A 21,858-nucleotide genomic window follows, 5' to 3' on the forward strand; every position below is an offset into this window, starting at 1 on the left:
CACCATCAGCTTTCTTCACCATATTTGCTTATTCACCCGCTTCCCCTAGTTCTTTTCCACCGTCTCCAACTCCCACCAGTGACCCTCCACTAATATGCTTCGCAACTTAATGAAATGAAGAGTGCTACAATAGAAGGGTGCAGTGTTGATCCATTGATAACATTCCCTCCTTTCATGAGGGAGACCTGCATTTAATTTCCAGCCAATGCACTTTATCCACATCCACTACTCATCTTTCAGTGAAGGTTTACATATTGCTTTGATGCAGAACAAGTTTCAGCAGAGCTTCCAGACCAAGACAGACTAAGAATAAAGGCCTGCCAATCTACTTGCAAAGACTTGCCAATGAAAACCCTATGAACCACAATATATCATGGGGATGGTAAAAGACTGTGCATCACTTCATTACACTTCGTTTCATTTTACAGGCGGTCACCATGAGTAACTTTCTGGCAACTAACAACAAAAACAACTTCCTAGAAGTTAGGATACTTGGTTCTAGTTCCAACCCTACCACTAAATAGCTGTGTGATCTTGTTAGGTGCCATCAAGTCATTGTACAACCCTATCTGCAATACTTGGCCTATGATTATTAATTCTATTTAATAAGAAACAAAATTAATTCTACTTAAACAAAACAGATACTGCCTGCTCCTGCACCATCCTCACAAATGTTATGTTTGAGCTCAATTGATGCAGCCACTATGTCAATCAATATTGTCATGGGCGTTCCACTTTTGTGCTGCCTCTCTACCCACCTTGATATTTTTTTCCAGGAACAGGTCTCTCCAAAGCACATTGTAAGAAGTCTAGCCATCCTTGCTTCTAAGGAGTATTCTGGCTGTCCTAATTCCAAGACAGATTTGTTTGTTCTTTTGGTAGTCCATGGTGTTTTCAGTGTTCTTCACTAGCACCATAATTCATTCATAATGCTTTGATTATTCATTGGACTTGTTCTTGGCCTTCGGTAGTGTAGTACTCTTTAAAATGAGGATTTATTTGAAGGGTAGGGAAGAGAGAGATAAGATCCAGGGATTTCAGAAATTGTTTGCTTATTTGTGTTCACTACAATCTTTTCTTGAGAAAAAAAATCTGACAGAGGCCCACTTGTAGTTATAGAATAAAGCACTATTCCTTTGATTTTAATAGAGGTAGAGTGGTCGGAGCCATAGTCTTAGGTCCAGTTTGCCTCCTCTTAGGTGCCCCTGAAGAAACTTGTACAGCTCTTGAGATTCTATAGGTGTGTTAGACTAATATCAGTTAGCCCCTCTCATTCTGATTTTCTCTAATAAAAGATTTAAGATCTTTAAGTTCTCTGTATGTCTTATTAGCATTTTCAGAAAGAAGTTCACCTGCTTGGGGTAGAAGGAATGAAGTGGAACTGTATGAGGCTTATATCTAGAATAGTAAGAGTCTTAATTTATTGATCACAGAAAGTACTCCATGCTCAGCACTTTACATGTACTCCCTTAGGGAAAATCACATCTCTCTACTATTAACTTAGGATTATGAAATCTTGTCAGTCTGGCCCACTGGTCCTCTAGCTTTGGCTGGATATCCATTGTCCAAGATTGGAAGGCAATTCTTCACATAGTTTGTCAACCTAAGCAGCTTTTCAGATTTCTCACTAAAGAGTCATTCTTAGACAAATCACAGCCTTCCCACTGGAATACACTTTTTTTTGTCTTCTTTTTTTTAAAATCATTTTATTAGGGGCTCATACAACTCTTATCACAATCCATACACACATCAATTGTGTAAAGCGCATTTGTACATTCATTGCCCTCATCATTCTCAAAACATTTGCTCTCCACTTAAACCCCCGACATTAGGTCCTCATTTTCCCCTTCCTCCCTGCTCCCCCCTCCCTCATGAGCCCTTGATAGTTTACAAATTGGCATTTTGTCATATCTTGCCCTGTCCGATGTCTCCCCTCACCCACTTTTCTGTTGTCTGTCCCCCAGGGAGGAGGTTACATATAGTTCCTTGTAATTGGTTCCCTCTTTCCTACCCACTCTCCCTCTACCCTCCCTGTTTCGCCACGCACACCACTGGTCCTGTAGGGCTCATCTGCCCTGGATTCCCTGTATTTTCAGTTCCTCTCTGTGCCAGTGTACATCCTCTGGTCCAGCCAGACTTTCAAGGTCGAATTTGAGTCATAGTAGTGGGAGCGGGGAGGAAACATTTAGGAACTAGAGGAAAGTTGCATTTTTCATTGTTGTTACATCGCACCCTGACTGGCTCATCTCCTCCCCGAGACCCCTCTGCAAGGGGGTCTCCACACTTTTATAGAATTCAGAGCACTTTCAATGAGATCATTTAATTTCCAACACAAAACCCTATGTGTAGTCAAGTCAGATCATCACTATTATGTATATGAGACAACTAATGAGTAGGAGAAGTCAAAGGATTTTCTTTTCAAGATCATTCTGAGTATTATCATCAATAATAATTAACCCTTTATTTTGAAGGACTTTTTTAGAATTTTAGTATCTTATTGAATTCTACCTACTTGAAATCAGAATCTGCTCTCTACTCTCAGACCACAGTACCTATATTCCTTGTAACAACTTTATGTTACAGATAACTCTCTTTTACAGAAAAGGAAACTGGAGTGCAGAAAAACTAAGTCTTGCCCTAAGTCATTACAGCTAATAAACAATAATAGGCAGGGTTCCAACTTAGATAGGCTAACTCCAGAATCTTAAATACTGCCTTATATATTTATAGAAAAAAACTTAGAACAAGAAAGAAAAATAATGTTCCTGCGATCACATAATGAGCTCCCTTGATTTCTTTTTTTTTCTTTTTATTGGGGGCTCGTACAACTCTTATCACAATCAATACATACATCCATGTGTCAAGCATATTTGTACATTTGTTGCCCTCATCATTTTCAAAACATTTCCTACCTACTTGAGTCTTTGGTATCAGCTCCTCTTTCTCCACCCCACCCCCCACGCTCCCTTGGTTTCTAACACAATGTTCCTCTGATCTTCTAATCACAAGAAGATCTCTTACTCTAAACCTAACGGATGGAAGAGTGACTAGATGAGTTAAGGCAGAGGCCACAACTGACTTTCTCTAAGAAAAGCAGTTCGGCTACAGAACTCTTCATCCAGCAGTGTTTACTTATACAATTAAAATGGACTGTCCCTAGGGAGGGCATCAATCACTGCCACTATCTTCACCTCAAATATTTACGTTTATGGGTTATATTGCTCATTTACATATATACCTAACTAATGAAGGATTTTGAGTTAGTGATAAAGCATTTTTGAAAAGCACTTGCAAACACATATTCACATAAGTACATAAGCCTATTCAGGTTTCGCAAAGAATTTGCATTTCTGCATCAAATACGCTATTACGTTTGCTGAGCATTTAGAATTACACTAAAGATTTGGATTTAGTTCTATAGGAAATGATGTGCTAAAGAAGCTCTCAGTCATTGTTTCACGTTTCATGAGACTGACCTTACCATTCCTGCTGTTTCTGGTTCTCTGTCAGTCCTGCTTCTCTCCCTTACACATACCTGTGTTAAGTGACCTACAGAATTAAGTCTGCTGTTTAGAAAAAAAATGGCAAATGAACAAACTATTTTGGAGGACTTACTATGTTCAGGCATACACTTCAATTTAGTTCCTATTAATGTCCTGAAAAGTGACAGAACTTCATTTTACAAATGCGTAAACTGAATCTTGGAGAGATTAAAAAAAACACCTCAGTTATTAAGTTGATAATTGATGGAACTTCAATTTAAACCATAGATTCAAATTGACTTAAAAGTCTATTCCGCCCTCCCCCCGCCCCCCCACCAACATCACACTTCTATAAGGAACTTCTATTAGTTTTCTATACTCCATAGCAAATTACCATAAATTTAACAGATTAAAACAACATCCATCTATTAGCTCATAGTTCTGCAAGTCAGAAGTCTGGGTACAGCAAGTCCTATTCTTAGCTCAGAGTATCAAAAGTATGAGATCAAGATGTTGGCCATATTTCTTTTGAATCTACAGGGTCTTCTTTTAAGCTCACATTACTCTGGTAGGATTAAATTCCTTGCATTGTACGACTAAGGTTCCCATACCCTTTCATATCCCATATCCTGGCTGTCAACCAGGAGCAGCACTAAGCTTCTAGAGCCCAACTCCATTCCTTGCTGTGACCCTCCCCCAAAAAATCTTTCAAATCTGAAAACGGAAAATTGTTCTTACATTGCATTAATCTCCAGGAAAAGTCCAGTCCCTTTTAAGGGTAGATGCACTTGATGAGATCAGGCCCATTTAGGATAATCTCTATTTCTTAATGTCTACTGAGTTGGGACTTTAATTACATATGCACAACTTCTTTACAGCAGCACCTACAGTAGTAGTTGGATAACTAAAATATGTGTGTATACCAGGGACTTGGAGGCCACCTTAGAAGTTTGTCTGCAATAGAAGGATTCCTTAATATTCCAAAATATATTGCAAGGTAAGAGGAAGATAAATAACCTTGACCTTGGGTAGAGGGACTCAAACTTTCTAAAACTGGAAAGTTCACCTTACATTCCTTTTCCCCAACTCATAGGTGAGAAAACTAATATCTCTGGGTGGAGTTGTGGAAGTAGAATGATCCCTGAAGTGTGCACAAAGATCAGAGAGGTTAGAAAAGCTACAGATAAATCACACGTGCAATTCTATGGATGCACCATGAAACCTGATTTGAAAATGTTTTTCTGAAATGCTAGAGACCAGTTCTTTAGAGGTCTAAGGCCAGAGTGATGAAAATAGAGTTCCAAATAGTGTCTGGGCAGCAGGATCCAGGCATTAAGTCACACTACGTACTCTAACTCAAACCCCTTCAGGAATATCTAATGCGCTAAAAAAAAGTTGGCAAAAAAAAAAAGAAATCACTGTCCTAATGACCTTTTAAAGTCACTGTTCTCACCCCAAACTCTAATACCATCCCATTTAAATACACCAATAAATCTCTGCTTTAACATAGTGATTGGTAGGTTTGAACCTCTCATGAAAGAGTTGAATCTGATTCTGGGGCTCAGGTGTAGGGTGTGAGATGGCATGGGGAGGACTTCATGGAAGAAAACAAGACCTTGAGTATTGAGTAACAGCTGAGACTAGCAAGTCTCATTGTCCAGCATTCCAAGTCATCTGGCAGCATATTGGTCTTTGCGGTTGAGAGAGAACAGAGGATTCCCAGCAGAAAGAATGGAATCTCATTTCAATTATGTTCAGTACAGTCACCCTCTTCAGGCAAAGGAGCCAGAACACCTGGTGCAGCTTGGGCCACTGTGGCCCCAGGGACACTACATTATACAGGTCCTGGAGGCAGGTGGGAATGTGGCTTCCGCTCCTCAATTAGATGCTATATACATGTAGAGGAGGAAGATAGGAAAATATCAGGTAAGTTCTTCTTATTGACACAACATAGAGAAGGAATTATTTCATCTTAATGGATTCTCCTCACAATATCTGCACATATTGATTTTCTGGTAATGAATTTGTTTAGGTCCATAAGTCATTACCTTACTAAGATCTAACTAAGTCAGATGGGAGGGTCCAGGTGCTAGAGCATACCTCAGTGACTGTTCTGGTATCAATTGCTCTGTGCATTCCTCCATCTTTTTTAGAAAAAAAAAATCTATGAATTCATCTGGATTCTATCTTATTTATCAATAACAACTACCCCAAAGAACAGTTTAGGTAAGTGTGTCCCGAAGTGGACGATACTGCCCACTGGGGAGTGATATTGGGGAAGACTGAAAAAGCAGATACTTACACTTTATCATGGATTATGGGCAAAAGTTTTAATGGCCAGGGAAAGTACTGAATATTACTGGATTTTGTTTTTTTTTCTGAAAGGCATGCAGTAGGTCAAATAAGTTTGGGAACTCAAGGTCTATATTCATAACACTGTCCAGTAGAACTCTCTGAAATGATGCATATGTTCTATATCGGCACTGTCCAATATATTAGCCACTAGTCACAGAGGGTTATGTATTGGACTACTAACTGGAAAAAGCAGCCATTCAAAACCAACAGCTGCTCCTAGAGAGAAAGATGAGACTTTCTGCTCTCGTAAAGAATGACAGCCTCTACGCTGTTCTATAGGATCGGCTATGAGTCAGAATCTACTAGATGGCCTGGATGGCAGTGAGTTTAGTTTTGGATTTGCTTATTTGTTTGTTTTGAGCCACATGTGGCTATTGAGTACTTGAAATGTGGTTAGTGAGACTGATTAATTATATTTTGCAATTTCATTTCACTTAAATTTAAATAGCCAACTGTGACTACTGTACTGTCCAGAGCAGGCCTAGAAGGGACATGGTGAGGGAAATAGTGAAATTGTGTGAGTTCATGAAAAATAGAACCAATATGACAAGATATTCAGAATTAAGAACAAGAAGCACGAGTTCTAGGTCCAGCTTTGTTGTTGCTAGATGATTTTACCCTCTCTGGGTCTCAGCTTCCCCATTTGTTATTTGAAAGATTTGAACTAAACACAGAAGTCCCAAAATGGTGGTTAAGGACTGAATTCAATTTTAAAATACAGATGAGTTTCAGGAAAACTTTAAAATATGATATAAATGACTTCCAGAGGTGTGTCTGTATGTACACATGTGTACATGTGCACATGGAAGGGACAGGGAGACCGTGAGTGATAATCTCCTACTCTTCTCCTACACACAAGCATACACACATGCACACCCATCCAGCTTATTGTAGACTATGAATCTATTTGGATATATGACCCCTAAATGAGATGGCTTCTAAGGATCTTTTCTCTCTTGTTATACTGTGAACCTAAAGATAGTGCCACCAATCTGTTTCTAGTTTGAGTAGATTGCTGGAAATTCCCACAGCTTCCTGCATCTTCTCTTAAGGATTTAATGCTAGTTGCTAAAGTTTGGAATCATCAAAAGTGAAGACGAGAGCAGGAAGAATAAACTTCTGACTATTAGTCATCTCAGATTTTGGTCAAGAAGTATACGGTTTGGAGCTTCAAGCTCTTTGTGGGGGTTGTGTAGGAGTAGCATGATATAATATACCTAGGCTCGGGCTATTGGATGATCTTTCTTGATAACTGCACTACATCAACTTATTTATTTGCAAAACAAGGATAAAATATAACCTTAACCATCTAATATCATTGTGGGATTAAATGATGTAACCTGTTTGTGAAGTGAGATATGTGCATGGCCCTGAAAAACAGTAACTACCCATATTTGTCTTGTTTAACCCAATCACAGTGAATATACATCTAAGTCCTCTTCTGGGGTGAAAAGATGTCCACATGACTCTGGAAACAAATGAGCTCAAGACCCTGAAAGTGCCAGTGATGGGAAACAGGAGGTCTTCCTATATAAACTGCACCAGAAATGCTGAATCTGTAGGCATTGTCAGTGTTTTGAGCTCCCCCCACCCCCGAATCCGTGTCAGAAATTGGTTCCCTAGATGACAAGACATTGTACAGCTCAAGGCTCTAGTTCTTGGGAAAAAACTGGCTTGGCCCAAATCATATCTTCCAGCTAGTATCTGCATTGGGTGCTGGCATTTGGCACTAGATATGTATGTCTTCTTATTATTGGCTGTGCCCAGGCACTACAGAAATGATTGCTGGACAAGGTCATCTTGCAAGCAGGGTTGGTTTCCAAGATTCAGTACTATGAGTTCTCATGAATTCTTCTTTGTGCTCTTCTTACACGACCCCCACCATCACCATTTCCCCTTTATCTACCCTATTTGTTGATATAAACATGTAACCTATTCTTGCTTTGATTTCCTGGATTGTACTATGATTGGTGTTTGCATTATAGGACATATTTTTCTAATTAGACTTGAAAGCTATGTCCAGTTAAGGATCAATTACTACAGGAACCATAAACAGATATGCAGCAAGTTTCTTTACATTTATCTATGTAAATTGAACCATCATTATTTTAGGCTGTGTTGACTAGAGAAACAAATGCATTGACACTCATATATGTATAAGAAATAACTTTATATCAAGAAGTAATTATTTATCAAGAAAGCATCCCATTCCAGTCCAAGTCAAGTCCTTAAGTCCCTCTTCAGACTCACGCAGCAAAATGTAATGATGCAGAATGCAGGAAGATCACAGGCTAGTGGGTGCAAATTTGTGTGGAATCAAGGTCAGTGGAGAAATGGCAGGGATCCGGCAGCTATCAGAGTCAGCAAGCAGAAAAAGGTAAAGGGGGAGGCTCACAGGGCCCTCCTTATGAAAAGACCACACCCACAAGGAGGCACCATCAGGCTGTGACCTGATTGACAAGTTGGATACCACCCCTACATTTTTATATATCTTCAAGTTGACATAAAATTACCTATCACAATCAGCTTCTCTCTTTATCCATTATTTATTATCATTATATTAATGTGTTGTGGCTTACTTTGGTGCAGATGCTTATGTCTATTCAGAACTATAACCCTTTTCATTATTTATATTTTTGTCAATATAAATGCTACAGAAAATAGCACAAAGTAAATATCTGAATGACGAAAGGGCTCTAAATTGTGAGTGAGTGAGTGAGTGAATGAGGGTGCATGTATTAAACTTTAAGTTTTGGATTATTGTTGTTTTAAGTAATATTAATTTTTTATTATTTTTATCATCCTTCTAACATGTTTAGGCTCTTTTACAGACAGCTTACAGTGACAGGCATATTCTGTCATTTCTTTAATATTATTAAGGACTTTTGACTCATCTCTTCTGTTTCCTAAAGTAGAAAGTCAATATGTGTGTTACAATGTATGTTCAATTATGAGTATAATGTGAGAGAATATTGGAGGTTACTGATGGTGTGTTAGTGGGAAATATAACACTGGAATAATCCTCTTTATAAAACCCAGATTGGTATGATATTTTTTGTAGTCTAAGGATGAGAAGGGTCTTTCAAAGCCATTTGTTTAGCTTCATTCCCATCTGCTGCTTGAATCATTCATAGTTATATGATAATACTCATAGAAGTTATCCTCTGACACATGCTACGGGGTTTCAAAAAGTTTGTGGAAAATTCCATTCTCTTTTAATTCAATTTTTTCACAAATATTTTGAAACCCCTTCTTACAGTATACACACCAGCCGAACTGATTTCTACCATTCTCCCAAATATTCCTTGGTTCCTTTGTTTATATCCTTTGTGTTTCTTCTATCTTGTAAAATTCTTCATCACTCTTTAAGGTCTAGGTCATATGCCACTTTCTATATAAAGTGACTCCACCTATAAAAAAAAGCATTGTGTCTTCTTTTGTTGATCACTCACTTATTGCCTAGCCTGACATTTTAGAGAACTGATTGATGGAATTTATTATTTCTTCTCTACCAAACTGGGGCAGGGCTTATTCCATTTCTGTCACCCAGAAGCCATGGCCTAACCTTGGATGTCTGTTCAATGATGGAATCACAAATGCATTAGTAAATGAATTAATTGAAGGTCTTGGAAATGAATACTGAAGGCTTCAGTTGGGATGAGCCTAATCCAAAGATATACAAAGCTCGTCTTGACACAAGAATCAGAGAGAAAAAGCAGGATTTGAAAGTATAGATTTTTTTTAAATGAAAAAGAAAGTATAGATTTAGTTGGTATTTGGGAAGATAAATTAAATTATTCATACCATTAGACTAATTAGGAAATTAATCTGTGTGCAGAAAGGAAAGAATAAACCACCTCTTATTTTCTTAGTTCAGCCAGGTTTTACAGCAGGATTGCTATACTGTTGTGTTTTGATTTCTGATCATAAATGCAAGTTTCTTTTCCTTCCCAACAGCCCGGAAGCTGAAGAAACTTGGTAACCTGAAACTACAAGAAGAAGGGGAGGGTTCCAGTGCCACCAGCCCCGCTGAGGAGCCAGCTCAAAAGCTTACAGTGTCACACATCGAAGGCTATGAGTGCCAGCCCATATTTCTGAATGTTTTGGAAGCCATTGAACCAGGTGTGGTGTGTGCTGGACATGACAACAACCAACCTGACTCCTTTGCAGCCCTGCTCTCTAGTCTCAATGAATTGGGCGAGAGACAGCTTGTACATGTCGTCAAGTGGGCCAAAGCATTACCTGGTAAGTAAGGGGAAAATAGGTATATGGTATAAGAAAGAACATATTTAAGAAATAATTCTATAAGAGCCCTAGTGGTGTAGTGGGTTACTAGTTGGGGTAACTGCAAGATTGGTAGCTCAAATCCACCAGCTGCTCAGCAAGAAAATAGTGAGGCTTTCTGCCCCATAAAGATTTACAGCCTCAGAAAACAGAGGAGCATTTCTACTCTGTGTTATAAGGCCACTAAGAGTCAGAATAGACTTGATGGCAGTTGCTATAGGCCCGGTAGCATGCTCAGTGCTTTCCTACTCATTAACTTACGTAATCTTCACTGTAACCCTACAAAAGAGGAATTGATATAAAAGAGATGATATACATACTTTACATATAAAGGAACTGACACTCAGAAGACTGAATTATAAAGTATCCTCTCTGTGTCACGTATACACACTACTACCATGGGTCCATGTTGAACCCACTGATGTGCTCAACATTTTTTTCCATAATCACAAATCACATAAATATACCCACATATGTATTAAGATATTCTTCTACATTTGTACACACCGACTTTGCTCAAAGATAGTCTTGAGCCTCACTTTTGGTCTTCAGGATCTATACCATGAAGAGTTGGACATGAAAACACTTGGGTTTCAATCTTAGCTCTACTGGAAACTCACTAGGTGATCCCTGAGCAGACTCCTTTCAATTATGGTGTTTTAGTTTCTCCTATTAGTATAATATGATTTGGACTACGTTAGCATTTGTAAAATTTTGCTTTAAGGAATGTTTACTGCTCTTTAAAATTCCCATAGTAGTGAGTGGGAAGACTTATTGTTCTGTACCATCGAGTCCATTCCATTCATAGTGACACTCTAGGTGTAAAACTGCTCTATGAGATTTCTTTTTTTTTTCTATGAGATTTCTTAAGCTGTAATATTTTCTCACATGGATCCACTGGTGGTTTCAAAATGCTGATCTTTTAGTTATCAGCCCAACACTTAACCAGTGTGCAACCAGGGCTCTACTGATAGAATTCTTTAAAAATTTTATTGCCCTCTATTTAGTTCTGACTCATAGTGACCCTGTAAGGGCAAGGTAGAAATGTTCCTGTGGCTTTCGAAGATTGTACCCCTTCATAGTCATGGAAGTCCTCATCTTTCTTCCACACAGTTTTGAACTGCTGACTTTCAGGTTAGCTGCCCTCTATGTAACCACTATACCACCAGGGCTCCTCACTAAAGGAGTTACTGAGTGTTTATCTAATTTCTTCATGTATACTTTAAGTGAAGGAAAATTAGCATTCTCCTTAGCCCATCATCAGCTCTTTTAATAGATCTGATAATAAAAGTACTAATTGAAGAAGCCTCAGAGATGCTCGATCTAGTGATTCACAAACTTTCTGTAACAAATGGATTCATTTTAAATGCTTCAAAAGCACTGTATGCAGATACAAGTAAGTGTTGCTTTTGAATTTATAGCTAGAGCGTGTGCCCAGGCTTCACCCAATCACTCTACACTTCAATATTCCAGAGAAATAACTGGCCCCTTTGTAGAATCTTAAGAATAAATGGAACACAAATTCTGGTCAACAGGGTCCAATAATATATCAAAGAAACATATGATTGAGAAATAACATATTCCCAGACAAGGATAAATTAAAGGAATTCACAAAAACAAGACCACCACTACAAAAAAATATTAAATGAAGTACTATGGCCCAAAAGTCAACAACACACAAGCCTGACACCAACATACAAGACAATGCTTCACAAATACCAACACACACAAAGCAACATCCAAAACAATAAAATAATACAGGAAGAACAAAGAAACGAATTATACCATACATGCACACTCACACACAACACACATAAATTCAAAGCAAAATAACAGTAGCAAATACATACATATTAATAATCTTACTGAATGCTAATGGACCAGTAAAGAGACAGAGAGTAGCAGAATGAATAAGAAAACAAATTCCTTTACTAAGCTGCCTACAAGAAACAAAGATAACAAAACAGGCTAAAAATCAGAGGCTGTACAAAAGTATACCAAGCAAACAACAGCGAAAAGAAATTAGTAGTTATATTAATCTCCAAGAAAATGAACTTTCAGTCAAACAATGTAATAAGAGACAAGAGTGGACACTATATAATGATCAAGAGAACAATAGTCTGAGAAGACATAACCATGATAAACATATATGCCCCAACAATAGTCCCTCAAAATACATCAGTAAAACACTCAAAGAATTGAATAGGTTATAGAAACCTAAACAATAATAACCTAAGACTTCAATATGCTACTCTCAAGGAAAGAAGAACATCAAGATAGAAACTCAATAAAGACACAAAAAAGCTCAGCAACACAATCAAGAAAATTGATCTCATAGACATATAAAGGATGTTCTTTCTAACAAACAATTACCAAAATCTACAGAACTCTACAACAGCTCAATAAGAAAATAACAAATGTTCTAATTAAGCTGTGGGCAAAAGACATGAACAGACAGTTCACTAAAAATGATGTACAAATGGCTAACAAACACGTGAAAATATGCTCATGGTCACCAGCCATCTGTGAGATGCAAATTAAAACCACAATGGGATACCATCTTACACCCATGATGTTAGTTCAATTAAAAAAAATCAGAAAAAAACAAATGCTGGAGACGTTGTGGAGAGAATGGAACGTGTATACACTGTTGGCAGACTTGAAAATACATAAATCCACTATGGAAAGCAATATGGCGATACTGAAAGGAACTGGGAATTGAAATTTGATGTCTTGTTTGTGACAAAACTTCAGCTCATTCTTTCCAAGTACTTTTCAATCACTTGTCCCATTTTATAGGTTACAGAGCTTTTCACATATTTATGATCTCACTTAATCCTCTGGGATTCCCTAGAGGGTGAAAATGGTTGAAGTTTGGGGCTGCTAAACAAAGGGCTGGAGATTTTAGTGCACCAAGAGGTGCTTCAGAAGAAAGATCTGATGATGTACTTCCCCTAAATCAGCCATTGAAAAACTTGTGAAGTGCAATTCTTTGACATACAGGGTTGCCATTTATCAATGGCAATTGGTAACTGTAATCTTAAGCACAATCCTATGAAGCATCAACCAACCAAACCCACACTGTCAAGTCAATTACAATTCATAACAAATCTGTAGGGCAGAGTAGAGCTGCTCATTGGGAGTTTCTGAAACTGTAAATCTTTATTGGAGCAGACAGCCTCATTTTTGTCCTACAGAGTAACTGGTGGACTTGGACCACAATCTTACTATTATCAGCCCAATGCTTAATTCACTGTGCCACTAAATCTCAAGAATGTTGTTATGAAGTCCATCTTGTCAGCTCTAACTCAAAGCAGCCCTATGTACAATGGAAGAAAATATTGTCCAATCCTGTGTCATTATTATCAAACATAATTGTTTTGTTTGAGGCCATTGGTAAAGTCACTATATCCATCTCCTTGAAAGTCTATTTTCTTTTTCACTGACCTTCTGTTTTATCAACACGATGTCTTTCTCCAGGAAATGGTCTCACCTGATAACTTGTCCAAAGTAGGTGAGATGAAGTCTTTCCATCTAAAGAGCATTGTGGATGTTCTTCTTCCAAAACAGATTTGTTTGTTCTACGGGCAGCCTATAGTACTTCCAGTGTTCTTCACCAGCACCATAATTCAAATGCATCAGCTCTTCTGTAGTCTTCCATATTAATTGTCCAGTTTTCACAAGCATATGAGGCAATTGGAAATACCATGGATTGGATCAGGATCACCTTAGTCTTCAAAGTGACATCTTTGATCTCTAACACTTGTTCAGCAAACTAAGTCATTTCTTGATAGCAAAATATACCCAAGCAGACTGTTTCAAAGACTAGAGAGCAAAGGCATGAGGGAATAGTTAGGTACCATAATAAAATTAAGCATACAGCAGAATTAACCTGCCAAGCTGTTGATGTGTGTAGTGAAGCTAGAAGAACAAACAGTTCTCATTAAGGTCCTTTAATTCATATTATAGCTTTCCCTTTTTTTCTATTTTTTGTTATTTCTCTGGCATCTCAGGGAGAAAAGCAAGCATCAATGTTGCAATTTCATGATACATGTACAGTTTAATCCTCATTCCCTCCTACACCTCATATTTGCACACTTCACTAGAAGATAAATGTCCATCAGACTTTCCCTAACTCTCAGTACCTCCCACCCAAGAAGTGTGGGTTTCAAACTCTCGGGCCTCCCCCCCTCCCCACCCACCGAGGAGATTCTTGTATGTTACCCTTGGTGTCTGCTTCTTGACTTCCACAAGGAATGATTGATCAGTTCCAGGCATTCTGTACTACAGAACAACTGTAGATGGGAATACTCCAGGGTTTGAGGTATAGGCAGTCCGTCAGCATGTTGCTACAATGAAGGAAGGAAGCACAGACCCTGGAGCTAAACGTGCAGACAAGTATGATGCTATGGGGTATGATGATGAGGTTACATTAAGGATGGATTCTAGAACCTCTAATGTCTAGAACCTCTAATGTCTGGGAGGCTTGGCATTTAAAAGATAATAAAAAGGAAACTGGAATATGTGAGTGGGTAGAGACCAACTAGGAAGAACAATGTGTCTGAATAGTGTTGACTTTAGACCTTAGCCTATGGTTCAGAAAAAAACAGTGACCTTGATAGTCCTTGAGCTGTGACCTTCAGTAAAAAGATGGAGACAGTACTGGAGAAGAGAATTAGAATACCTGGTTTCTAGTCCCAGGTCTTCAACGCACAGACTATATAAACTTGGGCAAATCAGTTCATTTATCTGGCCCTTGGATTCTTTGTTGGTAAAATGTCACATTGCCTACTCTCTCAGGTTATTGTGAGGGTTATAAGGGGGCATAAACAGGAAAAGTGAAAATCAGTATCTATATTTAAGAAAGCATTTCTAATGAGTTATAGCAAAAGACTCTTTTGGATAAATCCAGATCTTTGCTGGAGGGCTATTATGGGATGAGATGAGAGGTGATACATTTATATTTTAAACATCCAACTGTTTGGAAACTTTATCTGTTCTACCTATGTAGTACTGTGGAAGTAGTAACAAATTATCTAATTTCCATTATACAGAATGAAAAATCCCAGGGTAGCTAAGTCCATTCATTTAATAAATACTTTCAGGGTGTTTACTCAGATTCCTGGGACTGTGCTCTATTTTATGGAAGCAAAAATTAATAAGAAAACATTATTTTTGCCTTCAAGAAGTTCTAAGACGTATGGGGTAGAACTTAATGATGTGCAATGACAAAATAAAAGAAGAATCCTTACATCTTATTCTTGGATGAGTTGGAAAAGTCTAGAAAAATGAGTACATGTTAATCAGCTAGAAAGTCTGAGGAAGGAAGATCTGCCTTCTAGCCAAAGAGAACTATCTAAACCAAGATATAGAGCCATGAGAATTCATGATTTGTACAGCAAACGCAGTTTTCTTGGAATAACTCTAGTTGGGTGCTCTTAATTCAATTGTGACTTGTGGTGGGTAACCCCATATGACAGAGTAGACTTCCCCATGGGATTTCCTATACTGCAATCTTTATACTGACTGTTACTCCCATGTAGCGGCTGGTGGGTTCAAACAGCATATCTTTCAGTTAGTAGCCCATTACCTAACTATTGAGTCACCAGGGGTACAATTCAAATTATGAAAATGCAAGTGACAAGAGATTAATCTAGGGAGGCAATACTTAAAGGAATCTTTTAATATGATAATAATGGTAAGATGATAGGAAACTAGCAAGCAGAAGACATCTGTTGAGTACAAAAGAAGTTAGAAAAAGGAAGGTTAGCAAAAGGGTCAGAAAGAATAGAATACTAAAGGTAGTGGACGAGGAAAGCAGTGGCTGTCAAGTTACCCATTCCCATTGTGTTAGTATGGGTAGAAGAGAGAAACAAATTCATAGACACTTATATGTGTATAAGGAAGTGCTTTATATCAAGAGCATTTGAGTATTGCAAAAACATCCCAGCCAATTCCACATCAAGTCCATAAGTCCGGTATTAGCCCCTTTATCCGATACCAATCTGTAAATTCCTCTTCAGACTCATGAAATACATGCAGTGACGCCAAATGCAGGAAGATTACAGGCCAGTGGGTAGAAAGTCTTGTGGATCCAGTGGCAGTGTAAGCATATGAGCACTGGCAGGAGTCTCCACGTGGCTCCTCCAGCTCCCAGGGCTCTGGCTGCATCAGAGTAGATCCATTAGGCTCGTCTTCTGTAATGTCTCACAGGGACTGAGTGTGTGTCCCCGCCTCCAACAAGCTATTTATCTCCTTAGCGCCTTCAAATGAGGTCATCAAGCTGTGATCCAATTGACAACAGATTATGTAACCACCACACCCATGTACTGATAGGTAACAATATCCCTCTCCAGAGTTGTTAGAAGAGTTGAATAAGATTATAGGTAGAAGAGAACTTTGTAAAGTGGAATTGCTGTTCATATGGGAGAAATGATTATCACACTACATCCAAAGAGGTATAGGAATCAAGAGCATAGGATATGGAGTTGCATTACTTGGTTTAAAATCTGGCTTGCCAGTCACTGTCTGTGTGATCTTGGACAAGTGCCTTAACCTCTCTGTGACTTAGTTTTACAAATTTACAGAATGATAATAATAATAATTCTTACTTTAGTGGGTTTTTGTGAAGATTAAATGAGATAATGCAAAGCTTAGAAAAGAATTCCCTGGTTGTACGGAGTCAAATAGTTGTTCCATTTCAACTGATAATGCCCTTTTCACCTCCATCATCATCCCATGTGAGCTTTACAATAGCAGCTCAGTGAAATAGAAAGGGCAAGGAACTTATTCTCTGTCATATAGTCTACCTTTTTCTCCTTCCCTTCAGAGGCCGGCATTGATTATCTCTTGGCTCCTTGTAGCCCGTCCATGAGTGTCCATCAGAGTTTTAGACTTATTTTAGCCCATTAATGTCTAATCTGACTACTGTCCCTGCCCTACCTCTCCAGGATTCCGCAACTTGCATGTGGATGACCAGATGGCAGTCATTCAGTATTCCTGGATGGGGCTCATGGTGTTTGCCATGGGGTGGAGGTCCTTCACCAACGTCAACTCCAGGATGCTCTACTTTGCACCTGACCTCGTTTTCAATGAGTAAGTACCCTTAGACCCTACCTCACATAGGCACAACAGTCTGTCCAAGTCTGAGTGGTGTGATGGAGGTAGGAAAGGGGATAGTGGAATTTACCTCATTTGACATACAGATGAAGTAATGGAAGCCCCAATCAGACAGTCAAATCTGTGGTGGCTTTGCCCAAGATGCTAGCGGTGACAAGGGAGGGGGAGTTGTATTGGTGGTTGTGGTGTTGTTGTTAAAGTTATTCCCTTCACAAACCTGGTATTTTGGTCATGCTTCTGACTTACTTTAGGGCTTACCTTCAAACCTTCACTCTGAGCAACATAGGAAAGAAGCATAGATCCTCTGGTTGTGAGGGCTGGATGTCCTTTCATTCCATTGCTACTACTAAGAGTGTTACTACTAGTCATTATTTTTTGAGCATCCGATTTGTGACAGAGCACTGCTAGATACTTGTTGTATATCATCTCAGAAAGTTCTCATGACAACCGGATGGGATGGCAACTGTAATCTCCTGCTTTGTTGTTTAAGTTGTGATGAAAATATACTTAACAAAGCATACTTCATCTCAACAATATCTGCAGTACATGGACAATTTTGGTGACATTGATGTAATTTCTCCCTCCTCACTTTTTTCTAATGAGGAAAATAGCACTCAGCAAGAAATAACAGCCTGCCTAACATCGCACAGCAGAGATTCCAATTCAGAACTATATGACTCCAACTCTAGGATGCTGCCTCTGAGGAATTATAAGAGTGGAACTTCTGGTTTGTTTTAATGAGACAAGGGCATTCCTAACTTCAAAGGCTTTTAATGCCTTGGCTTTTATTTCCATGTTATTTTTCAAAAATTTAACTTGAAGTTCTTAACCAGCCTACTATCTCATGCCGTTAGATAAATATGCCCCCAGCTCTTACACAGGGAGGAGGAGCTTGGTAGTATTATTTTGCTACCCCTGAAGGTTACTGCCAGCCATCATCTGTGGAACAAATATCTTGTGCCAGAGCAATGCTATATCCTGTGTAAATATCATTTCAGCGAGTTTTCAGGAAAATAAAAACGAATTCCCCTTTTTATAGATAATCCCTTTTTTATGGGTGGGAAAAGTCAGACTCAGCAAAATAAACTAACTCCAGGTAACACAATAGTGCATGTTGCAAACAAAAACACAAATGTATGTTTGTGTAATTCCTAGACCTATTGTCTCATGGTGGTAAATTGTGGGGAAGAGAAGCTCCATCACTCCCTCACTGTGATAAAATGATCTAGTTATTTTCATTCTTTTAAAAATCTCTTAAAATTGGTTTCATTAATGTCTAACCTACTTGCTGAAATCAAGGAGGACTTGAGGCACTTACTGATGAAGACCATGGATTACAACTCTATAAAAGAAAACCAAAATCCTCACAACCAACCAATAGATAACATCATGATCAAAGGAAAAAAATTGAACTTATCAAGCATTTTGTCTCCCTTGCATCTACGATCAAAGCCCTTAGAAGCAGCAATCAAGAGTTCAAACGATATATTGCATTAGGTCAATTTGCTGCATAAGACCTCTTCAAAGTGCTGAACAGCAAGGATGTAACTTTGTGGACTAAGGTATGCCTGACCCAAGCAATGCTATTTTCAATCGCCTCACATACATGCGAAAGTTGGACATTGAATAAGGAAGACTGAAGAAAAATAATTGCATTTTAACTATGGTGTTGTTGAAGAATATTGAAAGTACCTTGGACTGCCAAAGGAACAAACAGATCTGTTTTGGAAAGTGCTCCGTAGAAGCAAAGATGGCAAGATCTGTCTTATGTATTTTGGTCATATTATCGGGTGTGGAGGTTATGTAATCTCCTGTCAACTTGGGAAGGGGTGGAGTCAAGGCTGTCAATCAGACATAGTCAAGGAGGCATCAGTGTGGGCATGGTCTTCTCCTGAGGATTCTGGGAATTTCTGTTTTCCTCCCTGGAGGCAGGACACACTGTCTGCTTCATCTTCCTTCTGACAAGACACCTGGAGCTACTCTAGAGTTCTGGAGCTGGAGGAGCCACGTGGAGACCCCTGCCAGCACTGAGATGCTTACACTGCTACTGATTCCACAAGACTTTCCACCCACCAGCCTGTGATCTTCCTGCATAAGACTATGGGCTTGATCTGGACTGTGCTGGGATGTTTTCTTAATATACAATTACTCTTTGATATAAAGTCCTCTCTAACACACATGAGTGTCTCTGGATTTGTTTCTCTAGCCTACCCAGACTAACACATCAGGAGAAACCTGTCCCTAGAGAAGGAGATCATGCTTGGTAAAGTGGAAATGCAAAGAAAAAGATGGATTGAAACAATGGCTGTAACAATGGGTTCAAACATAAAAAACAATTATGACTGAGTTAGTTACTTTATTGTGCCAACCTGGCCAATAAACATATGTGGGGTTAATTGAAGGGCAGAGAGATAAATGGCTCAGTGAGCCTTGCCTTTTGAGTTCTTGGGTCTCTTGCTTTCTGATGGTCAGACCAGGGTGGAGCTGCCTTAGCCAGTTCCCTGCTTCACCTGGCAAGGCTCACTTCCTGCAAGACATCCCCAAGGAGAAGCCACATGGACCTACCCTGATGCAGCCCTGGATACTGGAGCAGCCGTGTGGAGACCCCTGCCAGCGCTGAGATGCTTACACATTCACTGATTCAGCTTTCCTCCTGCAGTCAGCATCATAGTGTGTGTTTTGTGAAATGGAGGAGGACTTTGTGGATTGGTGTCAGACATATGGGTTAATGTTGGACTTGTGGGCTTGGGCAGCACTGGGTTGGGATGTTTTCTTGATGTGCACTTAACCTTTATATAAAACTCTCTCTTACACATGAGTTTCCGTGGATTTGTTTCTCTAAAGTACCCAGACTAACACAATGATGATGAAGCAAGACCAAGTGATGTACATAGGGTTTCTTTGAGTTGAAACCAACTCAACGTCACCTAACAACAACCCTGCTTTCAGCTGTACTTATCTTTTATAAATTAGTCAGGGGTTTATATTTGGGGATTATATTTTTCTGGACATAAATCTGAGCTCTACTATTTCTGAACATTTATATCTTGGAGAAAAGCCTTTGACTTTCTTGCTTCTTCTTTTCCTCATCTGTTAGTAATAACACCAAAATTCAAACCTATTGCCATAGCAACTCTAAAAGAGAGAGTAGAATTTCCCCATAGGGTTTTCAAGATGGTAATCTTAATATGGAAGCAGACTTTCACATCTTTTCTACTGTCAAGTGGCGATTAGGTTTGAACTGCTGACCTATTGTTTAGCAACTGAGCTGTAAGCCACAATGTCACCAGGACTCCTATTAATAATGAATCATCAAAACAAAAACAACTCACTGCCATAGGGTTGATTCCAACGCATAGTGACTCTACAAGATAGGGTAGAACTGTTCCTTAGATTTTCCAAGTCTATACATCTTTATCGGAGAAGACGGTCTCATCTTTCTCCTGTGGGTTTGAACTACTGATCTTGTAATTAGGAGCCCAATGCATATCCTACAGTGCCCCCAGGCCTCCTTGTTAATAATAGTAACCTTTCTAAAATTGTGTGTCATGATGGCTTCATGGGAACTAATGGATACCTGATTCATAATATAAAGTACAAAAGAAGTCCTTTTCTAATACTCCACATCTCTAATACCAATACTCTATAAGACTGCTGTTTAAGACCTATATATGATGTTTTGAATGAAACTGGCCAGAAATATCTTTCCAAAGACCTTTTTTCAGTCTCACAATAGAGAATCTCTTTGGTCAGGGAAGAAATTGGCCTTCCCTCTCCTCCATTCCTCTAACCCAAAAGAGGCTTAAAAGGCCAGTGGTTCCTTCCAGTACTGCAATGCCATGCAAGAGAAAGTGAGCGTCCCCAGCTGCCCTTTCCCAACCTAGCCAGTCTTGGTAGCTAGAAGCTAAGAATAAACACTGGGCTTTTGGCATGACCTGCTCTGTGGTTTCCAGGCTTCCAAAGAGTTACCTATGATGCCATCATCTGGAGAAGTCCTTGAAAATCTTCCTTCCTGGTTATTTTGTTCTCCCACCCACTAACAATACCCACATCAACCTGCCTAGAACCTGGAGGTTTTCGAGGATTTGAAAGTTGATAATTGATTATTTCCTGCATCCTAATTTCTATCTTTGCCTCTACATTAGTATGTGACATCCCACTTCAACCTTCTGGCCCAGTCCCAACCACCTCTTTCCAGAGGTATCTCTGGGCTCACCACAAGGTCAGAGGAATAGACCCACCAAACCTTCAGGGATCCTGAAACAACAATCCTTCTTATAGAAACCTACTATGTTAGAATTCTTGGGGTCCTTAGAAACATCTAGGCCAGTGTTTTTCATCAGGGATGTGACTGATATATTGGGTGGGATATTTTATTGTGAAAAATGGTCTTGCATACTGGAATATATTTAACATCTTTAACATCCCTGGCATCCCTAAATGGGAAACAAGACCCCAATTGTGAAAAACCCAAACTTCTCACACAACTGCCCACCATGGTGGCAGTACCACTCCAGTACCCACTCAACCTGTGGGTCAAGACCCCTTTGGGAGTCAAACTACCCTTTCACAGGGGTGGCCCGATTCATAACAGTAGCAAAATTACAGTTATGAAGTA

At 39.1% G+C, this 21,858-nt stretch overlaps 1 protein-coding gene across 1 annotated transcript in view; it reads left to right on the plus strand.

Annotated features, from left to right (window-relative positions):
• Positions 1-21,858, plus strand: part of AR (androgen receptor) — a 277,936-nt gene that overhangs the window by 245,301 nt on the left and 10,777 nt on the right. Inside the window, exons 4-5 of the mRNA XM_004715439.2 lie at positions 9,795-10,082; positions 17,072-17,216. Of these exons, the coding sequence (XP_004715496.1) occupies positions 9,795-10,082; positions 17,072-17,216 (433 nt within the window). The remainder of the gene's footprint in view (positions 1-9,794; positions 10,083-17,071; positions 17,217-21,858) is intronic.

Source organism: Echinops telfairi, unplaced genomic scaffold (genome assembly GCF_000313985.2).
Source record: "Echinops telfairi isolate 266 unplaced genomic scaffold, ASM31398v2 ScPeMD7_7423;HRSCAF=8461, whole genome shotgun sequence".
In the NCBI taxonomy this organism is placed as follows: domain Eukaryota; kingdom Metazoa; phylum Chordata; class Mammalia; order Afrosoricida; family Tenrecidae; genus Echinops; species Echinops telfairi.